We start from the raw sequence: 13,084 nt of genomic DNA, 5'->3' as shown, positions 1-13,084 counted from the left end.
AAATCCACCTGCCTCTGCCTCCCAAGTGCTGGGATTAAAGGCATGCGCCACCATGGGTTCTTTCTCTTAAAAGCCCGGCTGGGTTCTTTCTCTTAAAATGCAAGTAAATAAAAATTCTAAAAGATTCTACACTTTAATATTGAGTCACATGGCATTTAAACTCTAATAATGTATATCCAGTAGTAACACTTTTCAACTTACCATCAGAAGACATCAGTTCATCAATGATGTCTCCACTCATAGACCCTGTTGGAAACATAAATGTAATAGGGGCAATTAAATTTCAATACTGATAGTCACATTGCTAGTTTGAGGATAGAATAAAGGTAAAAGTACTAGAATGTGGAAAGAATAATCTCATGAGTACCTACTACTTTCTTGGCACCAAACTGAAGACTGAGAGGCAAAGTGTTCCTATTCTTCTAAAAGTTTGTGTCACAAGTGTGATATAATTCTACTCACTCAACAACACTTGATTTCTCCTGTTCATTTTATCTCTGTATCTTACACATCAAAGCTTACTTTGCCTAAACAGTATTTCTCATATCTGCTTACTTCTTTTTCCTATCCCCCTTAGTAGCACCCTATCCTCGCATTAATGTTCTCTCCACTGTCTAACTGCAAATGTTTAGTTGTCTGTCTGAAGCTCCTGAAAGGCTGCCTTATGACTTCTAAAACTACAGTTTCCAAGTCCCCCAACTCCATGCTCGTTCGTCACTGCACAGCTCTAACTTCTACTTTCCCGTCTACAAATCTTAACTGGTTTTAGCATTTTCATCTGATACTCAGAATGTCTAATGTGGCCCTAAGACCTTTATACTGAATGATACACAGAAAATACTCATTTCTCTAAGTTTGCTATTGTTCTTCTAAAATTTTTGGTGGAAGCCCAACTGGGTTTAATCTAAAGCATACATAGTTTGTTTGCCTTATATATTCCAATTAAATTGAAATTAATTAGTACTTTCTTAAAGACTATACTTTCTCTTTTACAGCTCTTCAGCTATAGTGTGAAAATGCTTATAAAAAGAAGCAAGACATACATAGCCAACACAAAGTCTCTGTCAAAGATCAGTAAAGTGAAATCTTCCTAGCTTCATTATTCATTGTGAAATCTCAGAGTTATATATAATAAGCTTTTAACATCTGCAGTGACATTTGTGTTTGCTCAGACACAGAAGTTCTAAACATTGTAGCAATATTTCTGTAATGTATATATCTATACATACATGCATGCACATCATGTACATATATACACATGCATATGTCTAGCAATATAGAAATGATATGCCATAAAATCTTCCTAATATCTATCCTAGTAACAGGCACATAGACTATAGAGTAAGGTTATTTTGCCTCAGATATGACAAATTCAGAATAGTTCTCTGAGCTGTTTCATATAGTATTCATGTTTTCATGTGAAGTTTTTACACCAAAGCCTCTACCAACCTGAAGATATTTCTGCAGCTGGTGTCTGCTGGAAAGTCTGGCTTCTTTCAGAAACATGCTGCTCAGGCAGGTTTTGAGCAGCCATGGTGGATTTCTGTGGAGTCACTGAAGTTGAGGACTGGGAGGAAGGCTGTGTGAGGTCATCAGGTGGGGGGACAGGAAAAACCACTGGCTTGGATGAACTGGACTCTTTATTTATAAGTAGCACATGGATAGGTCCCGAGTGACTCTTCAGATTTATCTGGTATTTCTTTTGTCCATTCTGTCCCTTTGAAGTTATTGGGTATAAACAAGTCAGTATTAATAAAACCAAGCTATCTTGAAAGATTCAAGCAAAGACTAGGAAGGTCATTAGGATCTAACACCTAAAGTCACAGAACAAAGTCACTTGGTTGCAACACATGGAAAACTAAAAAACTGACTTTAGTAGAACAGGAATCCTAACTTGTGCCTAAATGGTAAATTTTGCTCAAATGGTAATTATCAAAGAAGTAGTTGTAGAATTCTACACAATTAACCTGTCCCATCCTTTCCACTTCTATTTCTTTCCTGCACCCCACCCCTTCATCATTCCTTGATAGCCTTTTACGTTGTCCAGGTTGGCTTCAAACTTCAGTCTCTCACATGCTGGGATAATTACAACACGGGTACCCTGCCATCCATTTCACTGTCTGTGATGTTACCTGGTGGTGCTCGGTAATGTTCTATAACTCCTCCACATGCACGAACTCCAATCTCTGAAGTAAACTACCACGACTGGTAATCTCAACATCCTGTTTGAATTTACAAATTTCACAAACCAAAACCTTTCCACCCACCAACCAAAAGACAACTGAGTTGATTTCCTACATAGGTAAGAAAAATTTTTTCAAAAAGGTAATTTGCTTCTTGAGGCTTTAACAAATAATGTAAATTCCTAAATACTTAAAGATTAGGGGAGAAGACAAGTTCAGATTTCATTCAGCCATTTTTACCAAAGGTATTGTAGATGTTCAAATTTAGATTTCAATGTTTTTAGATATGTATCTTAATAGCAATAACTCGAAAAATGTTCAAATTCCAAAAGTTCTTGTTTGGCTTAAAGACACACTTGTCTCTCTTAAGACAGTAGTTTTTTTTTTTTGTTTGTTTGTTTTTGTTTTTTTTGTTTTTTTTCTTCACTTGTATAACAGCTATGCTACATACCATTTCTGGAATAGGTACTTCCAGCTGTGTACCAGAAGGTGCCTGAATGGCCAACAGTGTATCACCTGGCAAAATAAATAAATACTTAACAACTGTAGGAATGCTGTAGATCATCAGCAATGCTGTAAGGATGGGAGATCTGAAACCAGAAGTGTAGGTTTAGTCCCAGGATACCAAGTTAGGTGGTGCATAGTTTTTAATCTCAGCATTGGGAGGTAAGGACAAGAGAACTAAGAATCCCAGCACAACCTTTGCTAAACAGTGAGTTCTAGGCCACCATGGGCTACTTGAGAATTTATCTAAAAAAAAAAAACAAACCCAGAAATACAAATACAGGCTCATCTCATTTGGTAGAGTGCCAGCCTACTAAAAGTCTTGGGTTGGGTTCTATCCGGAACACCAGGTAAGTCATGGTTCATGGTCATGGGTCAGTCATGGCACATGCCTGCAATTCCAGTGCAAAGAAGAGGTAGGATGGACCAGAAGCTCATCCTTGGCTACACAAAGAGTTTGAGGCCAACCTGAGACCCTGTCTTAAAAAAACAATCAGAAACCTAGGCCCGATGATGTAAGATTCAATAAAATGAAGGCCATAACAATACCCTGCACATAAAGTGAAGACACATCAGCTCATAAAGACTCACATTCTCAGAATTAGCTGCTATTCTCACTGAAATGTTCTGATCCTTATTGTTTTACTTAGTGTTCTGTATATTCTGAGACTATACACCCTTTTAGTCTCATAAATACTGTCTCTTACAGCAGTTAAACCATTTAAACAAAAGGACACTAAAGACTAGGTATGATAGGTATGGTATCCTCAAATAAACTTATTTTGAAGCCATATACTACAGAGCTTTTATGTAATTTCAGATTAATAAAGCTTTCCTCAAACTTCATTAAAATGCATAAAAACTGTGCTGGTAAAATAGGACAAGGGCATTTGTACTACCAACAGTCTTTTCATTGAAATTCAGTTTGTATATGAAATGATAACTTGGCCAATTGGGTGGGCAATACACATGCTATCTTTTGAAACATGCATAATATAAACAAGCATAGTTTTATTTCACAATTTTGGATGTAATGTCCTTCACTTTAGTGAATGCATCACACTGTCATTTCAAGCAGTAAACATGGGACACAGAAGATGGAGCAGGATTAGGAATAAGATTATAAAACAGATTCAGCTAACTTTGCTCACCAGGTTTCACCTGTGATTACTACTTACTGTACAGTTTCATGACAATACTTATGTTTCATTCCCTAGATTCAGCTTAAGTCTTGTTATTGACTGACCTTCAAAAGGCTGCTAATCCTGCTGATTTAAGTTCCTTGTCCCTTGGTTGCCCTGCCCTCCCACACATGAAATAAAAGCTGTGAAAGAGGTTACTGCCATGAAAAGAGAAACAGAAGCAACCGAGCAACACACTGCTGCAAAGGCAAAAAATATTCCCAACTCTTGAAAATGCCAACAGGCTGAGTGTATGGGGAATTATCAGAATCTACAAGTTGTTCAAAAAATATAGCAGGTGGTAGTGGCCCATGCCTTTAATTCTAGGAAGCAAATCTCTGAACTAGAGGCCAGCCTTGTCTACACAGAAAAACTTTGTCTCCAAAAACCAAAAATAAGAAAGAATAAAAAGATATAAAAACAGGTTGACAGTGCTTACCATGAAAGCAATTGCAGATGTCTTCGTGAGTTACATAAGAAAATGTACTGTCATAAGAGTTAAGGAACATTTATATCAAAGTCTATACATTTTACTATACCTAAATGCCAAATCGAAATCCAGTGAATCAAGTCACACAAACATGGTCACGCAAACAAAATACAACTTCTTAAGTAGTGATTCTGGTTCATGACTTCTGAGGACTTCTGGGGTATGATGGGTACACACACACACACACACACACGCACGGTGTGTGTACACAGAATGGATGGGAAAGAGCATCAATACTGGCAGAGAGCAGGCTCAATTTTCTTGGATAACTACCCATCTTTTATTAGAATTAAATGGCTACAGAAAGAGGCTCATAGCTCCTAGAGACAAAAGAGTAACAGGTTCACATGGGAAAACAGAATGGTGTGATTAGAAGTCAGGAGAAAGCATTAGTCCAGAGCTGTTGTTAGGGTCTTCATATTAAAAGCAAGGTGGAGAAAGAGAAACATTTCAGAAGTGGTTACTTTTGACTAAGTCTTTACTATATTGGATCCCAGGTTGCCTGTCCCTGGGATGAGGAAGGCATAGGATTATTGCATCTTGGATGTGTGGTCAGGTGGAAGTTCATATGGTTTAGGACTGAATAGTCTACTAGTATAAATCTCCTGGATGAGCCCTTGCCGTTTCTAAGAATTGGCTAAATCATAGTGACTTGGGTATGGTCAAAAATCTTATAAAGTTACAAAACAGGGAAACAAATTCTAGATCACTTCAATGATTTCTGAATTTTGGGTTCCACGGAACACAGCTTGAAAATCCCCACTGGTCTAACATGAATATGGAGCTCTGGCCCCCACACAAATAACAAGACAAAAGAAGGAGTGCTTTGTATGCCTTACTCAAATATTTCTGTGAGGTGAATAAAGGTAAACTGCAAAATTTCCAAGAAATTACAAGGGATGGTGGCACATGCCTTTAATCCAGCATTTGGGAGGCAGAGGCAGAAGTTCAAGTCCAGCCTTGTCTACATAGTAACTTCCAGGATAGCCAGGGTTACACAGAGAAACTGTCTCAAAAACTCAACAAAACAAACAAAAAATACAAGTAAACAAGCACACAAAAGAAATCTCCAAGGTCTCTAAGGAAAGATGATGATGTGTAAAGAACACATTGACCACATCACAATAACCATTCTTGGGATAACATTAAGCAGAAGCTGCATAGACTATATATTTATGAGATTCCTTTAAACTCAATTTTTCAAAACTGAAAATTGCTCAGTTCTTACTGCCTTAGAACCGAACATAATTATTTAAGGAACTTTACAATAACAATAATATTCATAGAGCTCTGTGCTAAGCCACAATACTGCATTTTGTCTGTTGGTACACTGAAAGTAAGTATCTTTCTTGCCTCATTACAACACAAATTTGTTAATACATACAACTTAAAATGATAGTATGTTAAGAATACTAGTCCATCCCATCATCAGCCACCAAACCTAGATACTAATGCTCATGCCAGCAAGATTCTGCTGAAGGGACCCTGATATTGCGGCCTCTTGTGAGGCAAGAGTGCCTGGCAAACACCCAAGTGAATGCTCACAGCCAGCTATTAGATGGAACACAGGTTCCCCAACGGAGGAGCTAGAGAAAGTACCCAAGGAGCTGAAGGGGGATGCAACCCTGTAGGTGGAACAACAATATGAACTAACCAGTACCCCCTAAGCTTGTGTCTCTAGCTGCATATGTAGCAGAAGATGGGCCATCACTGGGAATAGAGGCCCCTTGGTCTCGCAAACTTTATATGACCCATCACAAGGGAAGGCCTGGGCCAAGTAATGGGAGTGGGTGGGTAGGGGAGCAGGGGCCGGGGGGGGGGTATAGGGAACTTCCGGGATAGCATTTGAAATGTAAATAAAGAAAATAATAATTAAAAAAAAAAAAAAAAGAATACTAGTCTATGAGGCATCTCAGGAGATGTGCTGCACTCAGGGCATCTGGTAAAGACCATGCCTAAGTCCCACAGCTGCCACTGGGAGCCCAGTGGACTCAGGACCCATCACCCCCCAAAACCCCTGTCTGCTCCATTCCACTCCCCTTCTGGCCGATCCTTGCTGCTGGGGCAGGCTGTTAGCTAGTCTGCTCCCCTGTAGACTCCACAGACTGAAGCACCCCAGGAGATCTGCTGCACAAAGGGAAACAAACCACAGTCCATAGGCCCCACTGGAGAATAGCTTCACAGTTCCTCTGAAGACCCAACAGTTTGAAGGCCTCACAGGAGGTCTGCTAGAGCTAGGGCCACAGGCCTACCAGGAAACCTGAAGCAACCTAGGGACAAAAGAGGCAGACTCCAGACAGAGTCACCCAGAAGAGCAAATACCAGGGATAATCAGATGGTGAGAGGCAAGTGCAAGACCATAAGCAAGGAAAGCCAATATATGTGGGCAGTATCAGAACCCAGTTCTCCCACCACAGCAAGCCCTGAATATACCAACACATCTGAAAATCAGGAAGCTGACCTAAAATCCTATCTCATGAAGATAATAGAGTCCTTTAAGGAGGATATAAAAAACTCATTTAGAGAAATACAGGAAAACACAGCTAAATAGGTAAAAGCCCTTAAAGAGGAAACAAATCCCTTAAAAAAATGAAGGGACTGAGGTAGAAGAATAAAACTCCAATTTCTTCTTTCTCCATTTTAAGTTAACTTGTCCTTGGAGAGGCATGGCCCCCTCCCTTGACGTCTGAGAAAAATCACGAAATGTCCCTAGCAGTTTCAAAACAGAAACATAGCAGCTGGAGCTGGCTGATGACAACAGAGTGGGCTAAGAAAACGTAAGTCTTTCCAGGTCAAGGTGCTCCTTTTTGGTGTATGCTCCCTCCTTATGGTTTAACCGGGTGCTGTAAACCAATTAGCTTAAAGGCCAACATTCCTTTACCCTCTCATGTAATGCCAAGGGTTGGAAACCCCTGCTTGTGTTTTTCTCTTTTATAAACTCTCATCAGGAGGAGGGTTGGTGTCCCAAGCTCAAGCTTGAATAAAGACCCTCACATGCTTACATTGGCGTTGAGATTCCTGGTGGTCTCTCTGGGGTTTTTACAAACTGGGCACAACAGAAATACAGGAAAACACAATCAAACAGGTGAAGGAATTGAATAAATCGGTCTAAGACCTAAAAGTGGAAGTAGAAACAATAAAGAAAACACAAATGGAGGCAAACCTGGAAATGGAAAACCTAGGAAAGAGGTCAGGAATCACAGATGTAAGTATTACCAACAGAATACAAGAGAAGGAAGAGAGAATCTCAGGTGTAGAAGATATGGTAGAAGAAATCGACACAATTGGCAAAGAAAATTCAAAACATAAAAAACCCCTAACCCACAGCATCCAGGAAGTTCAGGACACAATGAAAAGCCCAAACCTAAGAATAACTGGGATAGAGGAGAACAATGATTTCAGCTCAAAGGACCTGAAAATGTCTTCAACCAAACCATAGAAGAAAACTTCTCCAACCTAAAGAAAGATAATGCCATAAAAGTCCAAGAATCCTATAGAACATCAAATAAATGGGACCAGAAAAGAAAATCCTCTAGTCACATAATAAAACACTAGTGCACAGAGCAAAGAAAGAATATTAAGAGTTGCAAGGGAAAAGGGCCAAGTAACATATAAAGTTAGACCTATCAGAATTATATCTGACTTCTCGACAGACATTGAAAGCCAGAAAAGCCTGGTCAGAGGTCATGCAGACTCTAAGAGAACATAAATGCCAGCCCAGGCTACTATACCCAGCAAAACTCTCATCATAGATGGAGAAACCAAAATATTCGAAGACTAAATCAATTTCAAACAGTATCTATCTACCAATCAAGCCCTACAGAGGAGTCTGGAAGGAAAACTCCAACACCAAAGAAAAGACAAGATATCAATCATCTCACAACAAAGCCAAAAGGATAGAACCACATGCACATGCCACCTACAAAAACAAACATAACAGGAATTAATAGTCATCTGTCTTTAATCTCTCTCAATATTAATGGACTCAACTCACCTATAAAAAGACATAAGCTAACAGACTGGATATGCAAACAGGATCCAGCATTTTGCTGCATACAAGAAACACACCTCCGTAACAAAGATACACACTATCTCAGAGTAACAGGCTGGAAAATGTTCTTCCAAGCAAATTATCAGAAGAAACAAGCTGGAGTTGCCATTCTAATATCCAATAAAATAGACTGTCAACCAAATGTTATCAAAAAAGACAAGGAAGGACACTTTTATACTAGTCAAAGGAAATATCTACCAAGATGAGCTCTCAATCTGAACATCTACGCCCCAAATGCAAGGGCATTCACATTCATTTAAAACAAAACAAACAAACAAACAAAAAACTTTACTAAAGCTCAAAGCACACATTGCACCTCACACAATAATAGTGGGAGACTTCAACACCCCACTCTCACTAATGGACAGGTCATTAAAACAGAAACTAAACAGAGACACAGTGAAACTAATAGAGGTTATGAACCAAATGGATTTAACAGATATCTATAGAACATTCTATCCTAAAACAAAACAATACACCACCTTCTCAGCACCCCATGTAACCTTCTCCAAAATCAACCATATAATTCATCACAAAACAACCCTCAACCAAGGTAATAAGATTGAAATAATTCCATGCATCCTATTAGATCACCATGGTCAAAGGCTAGTCTTCAATAACAGCAAAAACAACAGAAAGACCACATACAAGTAGAAACTGAACAACTCTCTACTCAATGATAACTTGACCAGGAAAGAAATAAAGAAAGAAATTAAAGACTTCCTGAATTCAATGAAAATCTTGACATAACATACCCAAACTTATGGGATACAATGAAAGCAGTGCTAAGAGAAAAATGTATAGCACTAAGTGCCCTGGTAAAGAAACTGGAAAGATCTTACACTAACAACTTACCAGCAAACCTGAGAGCTGTAGAACAAAAAGAAGCAAACACTCCCAAGAGGAGTAGACCTCAGGAAAGAGTCAAACTCAGGAAGGAAATCAACCAAATAGAAACAAAGAGAACAAAGATCAACAAAACCAGAAGCTGGTTCTTTGAATCAACAAAATAGATAAACCCCTAGCCAAACTAACTAAAGGGCCCAGAGGCAGTATCCAAATTAACAAAATCAGAAATGAAATGGAAGACATAACATAAATGGAGGAAATTTAAAAAACAAAACAAAACAAAACAAAACAAAAACTCACCCATCAGATCCTACACGAAAACCTGTACTCAGCAATATTGGAAAATCTAGATGAAATGGGTAGTTTTCAAGATAGATACTACATACCAAAGTTAAATCAAGAGCAAGTAAACTATCTAAACAGGCCCATATCACACAAGGAAATAGAAGAGGTCATTAAAAACCTCCCAACCGAAAGACGCCCAAGGTCAGAGGGATTTAGTGCAGAATTCTACCAGACCTTTGGTGAAGACCTAATACCTCAAACTATTCCATAAAATAGAAACAGAAGTAACACTACGTAATTCATTCTATGAAGCCACAATTACTTTGATATCTAAACCACACAAGGATGCAACCAAAAAAGAGAGCTTCAGACCAATTTCACTTATGAATAGTGATATAAAAGTACTCAATAAAATTCTTGCAAACCGAATCCAAGAACACATCAAAACCATCATTCACCACAATCAAATAGGCTTCATCCCAGGGATACAAGGTTGGTTCAACATATGAAAATCCATTAATGTAATCCACTATATAAACAAACTGAAATAAAAAAAAATTGCATGACCATCTCCTTAGATGTAGAAAAAGCATTTGACAAAATGTAACACCCCTTTATGTTAAAAGTATTGGAGAGATCAGGAATTCAAGGCCCATACTTAAATATAATAAAAGCAATTTACTGCAAACCAACAGCCAATATCAAATTAAACGGAGATACATGAAGCAATCACACTAAAATCACACTCACCCCTATCCAATATATTACTCGAAGTACTAGCTAGGACAATAAGAACAAAAAGAGATCAAGGAGATAGAAATTGGCAAAGAAGAAATACTTGTAGATGATATGATAGTATATATCAGCAACCACAAAACCTCTACCAGAGAACTTCTCCAGCTGATAAAAAACTTAAGCAAAGCGGCCAGATATTAACTTAACTCAAATCAGTAGCCATCCTTTATACAAATGATACAGGCTGAGAAAAATTAGGAAAACAATTCCCTTCACAATAGCTACAAATAATATAAAATATCTTGGGGTAACTCTAACAAACAAGTAAAAGATCTGTATAACAATAACTTCAAGTCAGTGGTGGCGCTCGCTTTTAATCCTAGCACTTGGGAGGCAGAGGCAGGCGGATTTCTGAGTTCAAGGCCAGCCTGGTCTACAGAGTGAGTTCCAGGACAGCCAGGGCTACACAGAGAAACCCTGTCTTGAAAAAAAAAAAAAAAAAAATTGATAAATGGGACCTCATCAAACTGGAAAGCTTAAGCCAAAGGAAATAGTCAACAGGACAAATTGGCAACCTACAGATTGGGGAATAATATTCACTAACCCTACATATCCTAATATCCAAAATATACAAAGAACTCAAGAAACTAACCACCCAAAAAAATAAAACAACCCAATCAAAAAGTGGGGTATAGAACTAAACAGAGAATTCACAACAGAGGAGTCTCAAATGGCTGAGAAGCACCTAAAGAAATGTTTAAAGTCCATAGTGATCAGAGAAATGCAAAACAAAATGACTCTGAGATTCTCCCACCTTACACCAACCATAATGTCTAAGATCAAAACCTCAGGTGACAGAACATGTTGGCAAAGATGTAGAGAAAGAGGGAGATTCTTCCATTGCTGGTGGGATTGCAAACTGGTACAAACACCCTGGAAATCAGAAACCTCAGAAAATTGGAAATAAATCTATCTGAAAACCCAGCCATATACCACTTTTGGGAATATACCCAAAAGATGCCCCACCACTTTGTTCACAGTGGCCTTGTTTGTGATAGCCAGAAGCTGGAAACAACCAAGATGTCCCACAAAGGAAGACTAGATACAGAAAATATGGTTCATTTACACAATGGAATACTATTCAGCTTTTAAGAACAAGGACATCCTGAATTTTGCATGCAAATGGATGGAACTAGAAAATAGCATCCTGAGTGAGGTAACTCATACCTAAAAGGACATGAATGGTTATGTACTCCCTGGTAAATGGATATGACACCCCCACACACACAAAGTACAAAACACCCAAGATACAATCCACAGAACTCAAAAAGGTCAACAAGCTAAAGGACCCAAGTGAGGATGCCTCAGTCCCACTTGGGAGGGAGAGGAAAGCAATCATAAGGGAGGAGAGAGGGAAGGATCTGGGTGGGAAAGGAGATGGGAGAGGAGTTGGGGTATTGGGTGGAGGAAAAGGACTGAAACTCTGAGGGTCAGTAGGACGAATAGAAACAGGCAACCTTGGGAGGTAGGAGGTGGGGGAACTCTCCAGAGACCTGGGAGGTGAGAGACTTTCAGGACTCAAAGGGAAGGAAGGACCTTAGATGAAATGCCCTACAGTGGGAGAGGGAATTTGTAGAGGCCACCTCCAGCAGAAAGACAGGGCATCAAGTGAGGGACAGGTTTGCCATCCCACAGTCAAAATCTGACCTATAACTGTTCCCGCCTGAAAGAACTACAGGGACAAACATGGAGAAGAGCCTGAGGAAAAGAAGGTCCAGCAACAGGCCCAAGGTGGGATCCAGCTCAAGGGGAGGCTCCAAGACTTGACACTATTACTGAGGCTATGGAGCACTCACAGAAAGGGACCTATCATGATTGCCCTCTGAAAGACCCTACAAGCAGCTCAAAGAGTCAGATGCAGATATTTATACTGAACCAATGGACAGAAGCTGCTGACCCTGTGGTTGAACTAGGGAAAAGCTGAGTAAGAGGGCAACCCTGTAGGAGGTCCAGCAGTCTCAATTAACCTGTAATACATAGGTTTCTCAGACACTGGACCATCAACCAGGCAGCATACACCAACTGATATGATGCCCCCAACATATATACAGCAGAGGACTGCCAGGTCTGGGTTCAGTCAGAGAAGATTTACCTAACCCTAACAAGACAGGAGGTCCTAGGGAGTTTAGAGTTCTGGTGGGGTGGGGATTTGGGGAGTGGGGACTGGGGACACCCTAATGGAAACAGGTGGTTGGGATGAGGTATGGGGTAGGACAGTCAAGAGGGCGGACCAGGAGGGGGATAAAATTTGTAGCGTGGAAAAAAAAAAAAAAAAGATTAAATAGAAAAAACAAAATTTCAATCTAATCTAAAAAAAATAAAATTAAATTAAACCTCTTCTCATTGTAAAATAAAAGAATACTAGTCTAAGTTATTAGAAAATTATAAAATGCGATATTCATTGTAAAACTTAACTGCATAAGCAGATAACCCACCTGAGACTAAAGAAGCACTGTATATATACATTATGCATCTTACATATATAACTTACTCAGAAGGATATCTGTTATTAATGGAGTCTTCCATCACATTTTTGATGCTTTGCTGTAGCCACAACTTCTGCTGGTCAAGTTCTCTTTCCTTCAATTCTAGATCTTCAATTTCAGCTTTAAGACACCTTAATCTATCTATAACTTCTTTAGTATTACAGCCAGCACCTACACCCCTTAAAAGCATGAGNATAAATACTCACAGGATAAAACTCCTATTTAATATCATTTTTTATAGTAATAAAACTGACCTATAG

At 39.0% G+C, this 13,084-nt stretch overlaps 1 protein-coding gene across 1 annotated transcript in view; it reads right to left on the bottom strand.

Annotated features, from left to right (window-relative positions):
- E2f5 (E2F transcription factor 5) overlaps nucleotides 1-13,034 on the bottom strand; it is a 14,223-nt gene extending 1,189 nt beyond the window's left edge. Inside the window, exons 1-5 of the mRNA XM_021196124.2 lie at nucleotides 12,842-13,034; nucleotides 4,308-4,351; nucleotides 2,635-2,699; nucleotides 1,450-1,717; nucleotides 202-246 (exon numbers count right to left, since the gene is read on the bottom strand). Coding sequence (XP_021051783.1) covers nucleotides 202-246; nucleotides 1,450-1,717; nucleotides 2,635-2,699; nucleotides 4,308-4,351; nucleotides 12,842-13,014 — 595 coding nt within the window. The 5' untranslated portion in view covers nucleotides 13,015-13,034. The remainder of the gene's footprint in view (nucleotides 1-201; nucleotides 247-1,449; nucleotides 1,718-2,634; nucleotides 2,700-4,307; nucleotides 4,352-12,841) is intronic.
- Nucleotides 13,035-13,084: the final 50 nt, after the last annotated feature.

Source organism: Mus pahari, chromosome 4 (genome assembly GCF_900095145.1).
Source record: "Mus pahari chromosome 4, PAHARI_EIJ_v1.1, whole genome shotgun sequence".
Taxonomy (NCBI): Eukaryota; Metazoa; Chordata; class Mammalia; order Rodentia; family Muridae; genus Mus; species Mus pahari.
Note: the sequence above shows the minus strand (reverse complement) of the source record. Positions and strands in the feature narration are given on the sequence as shown.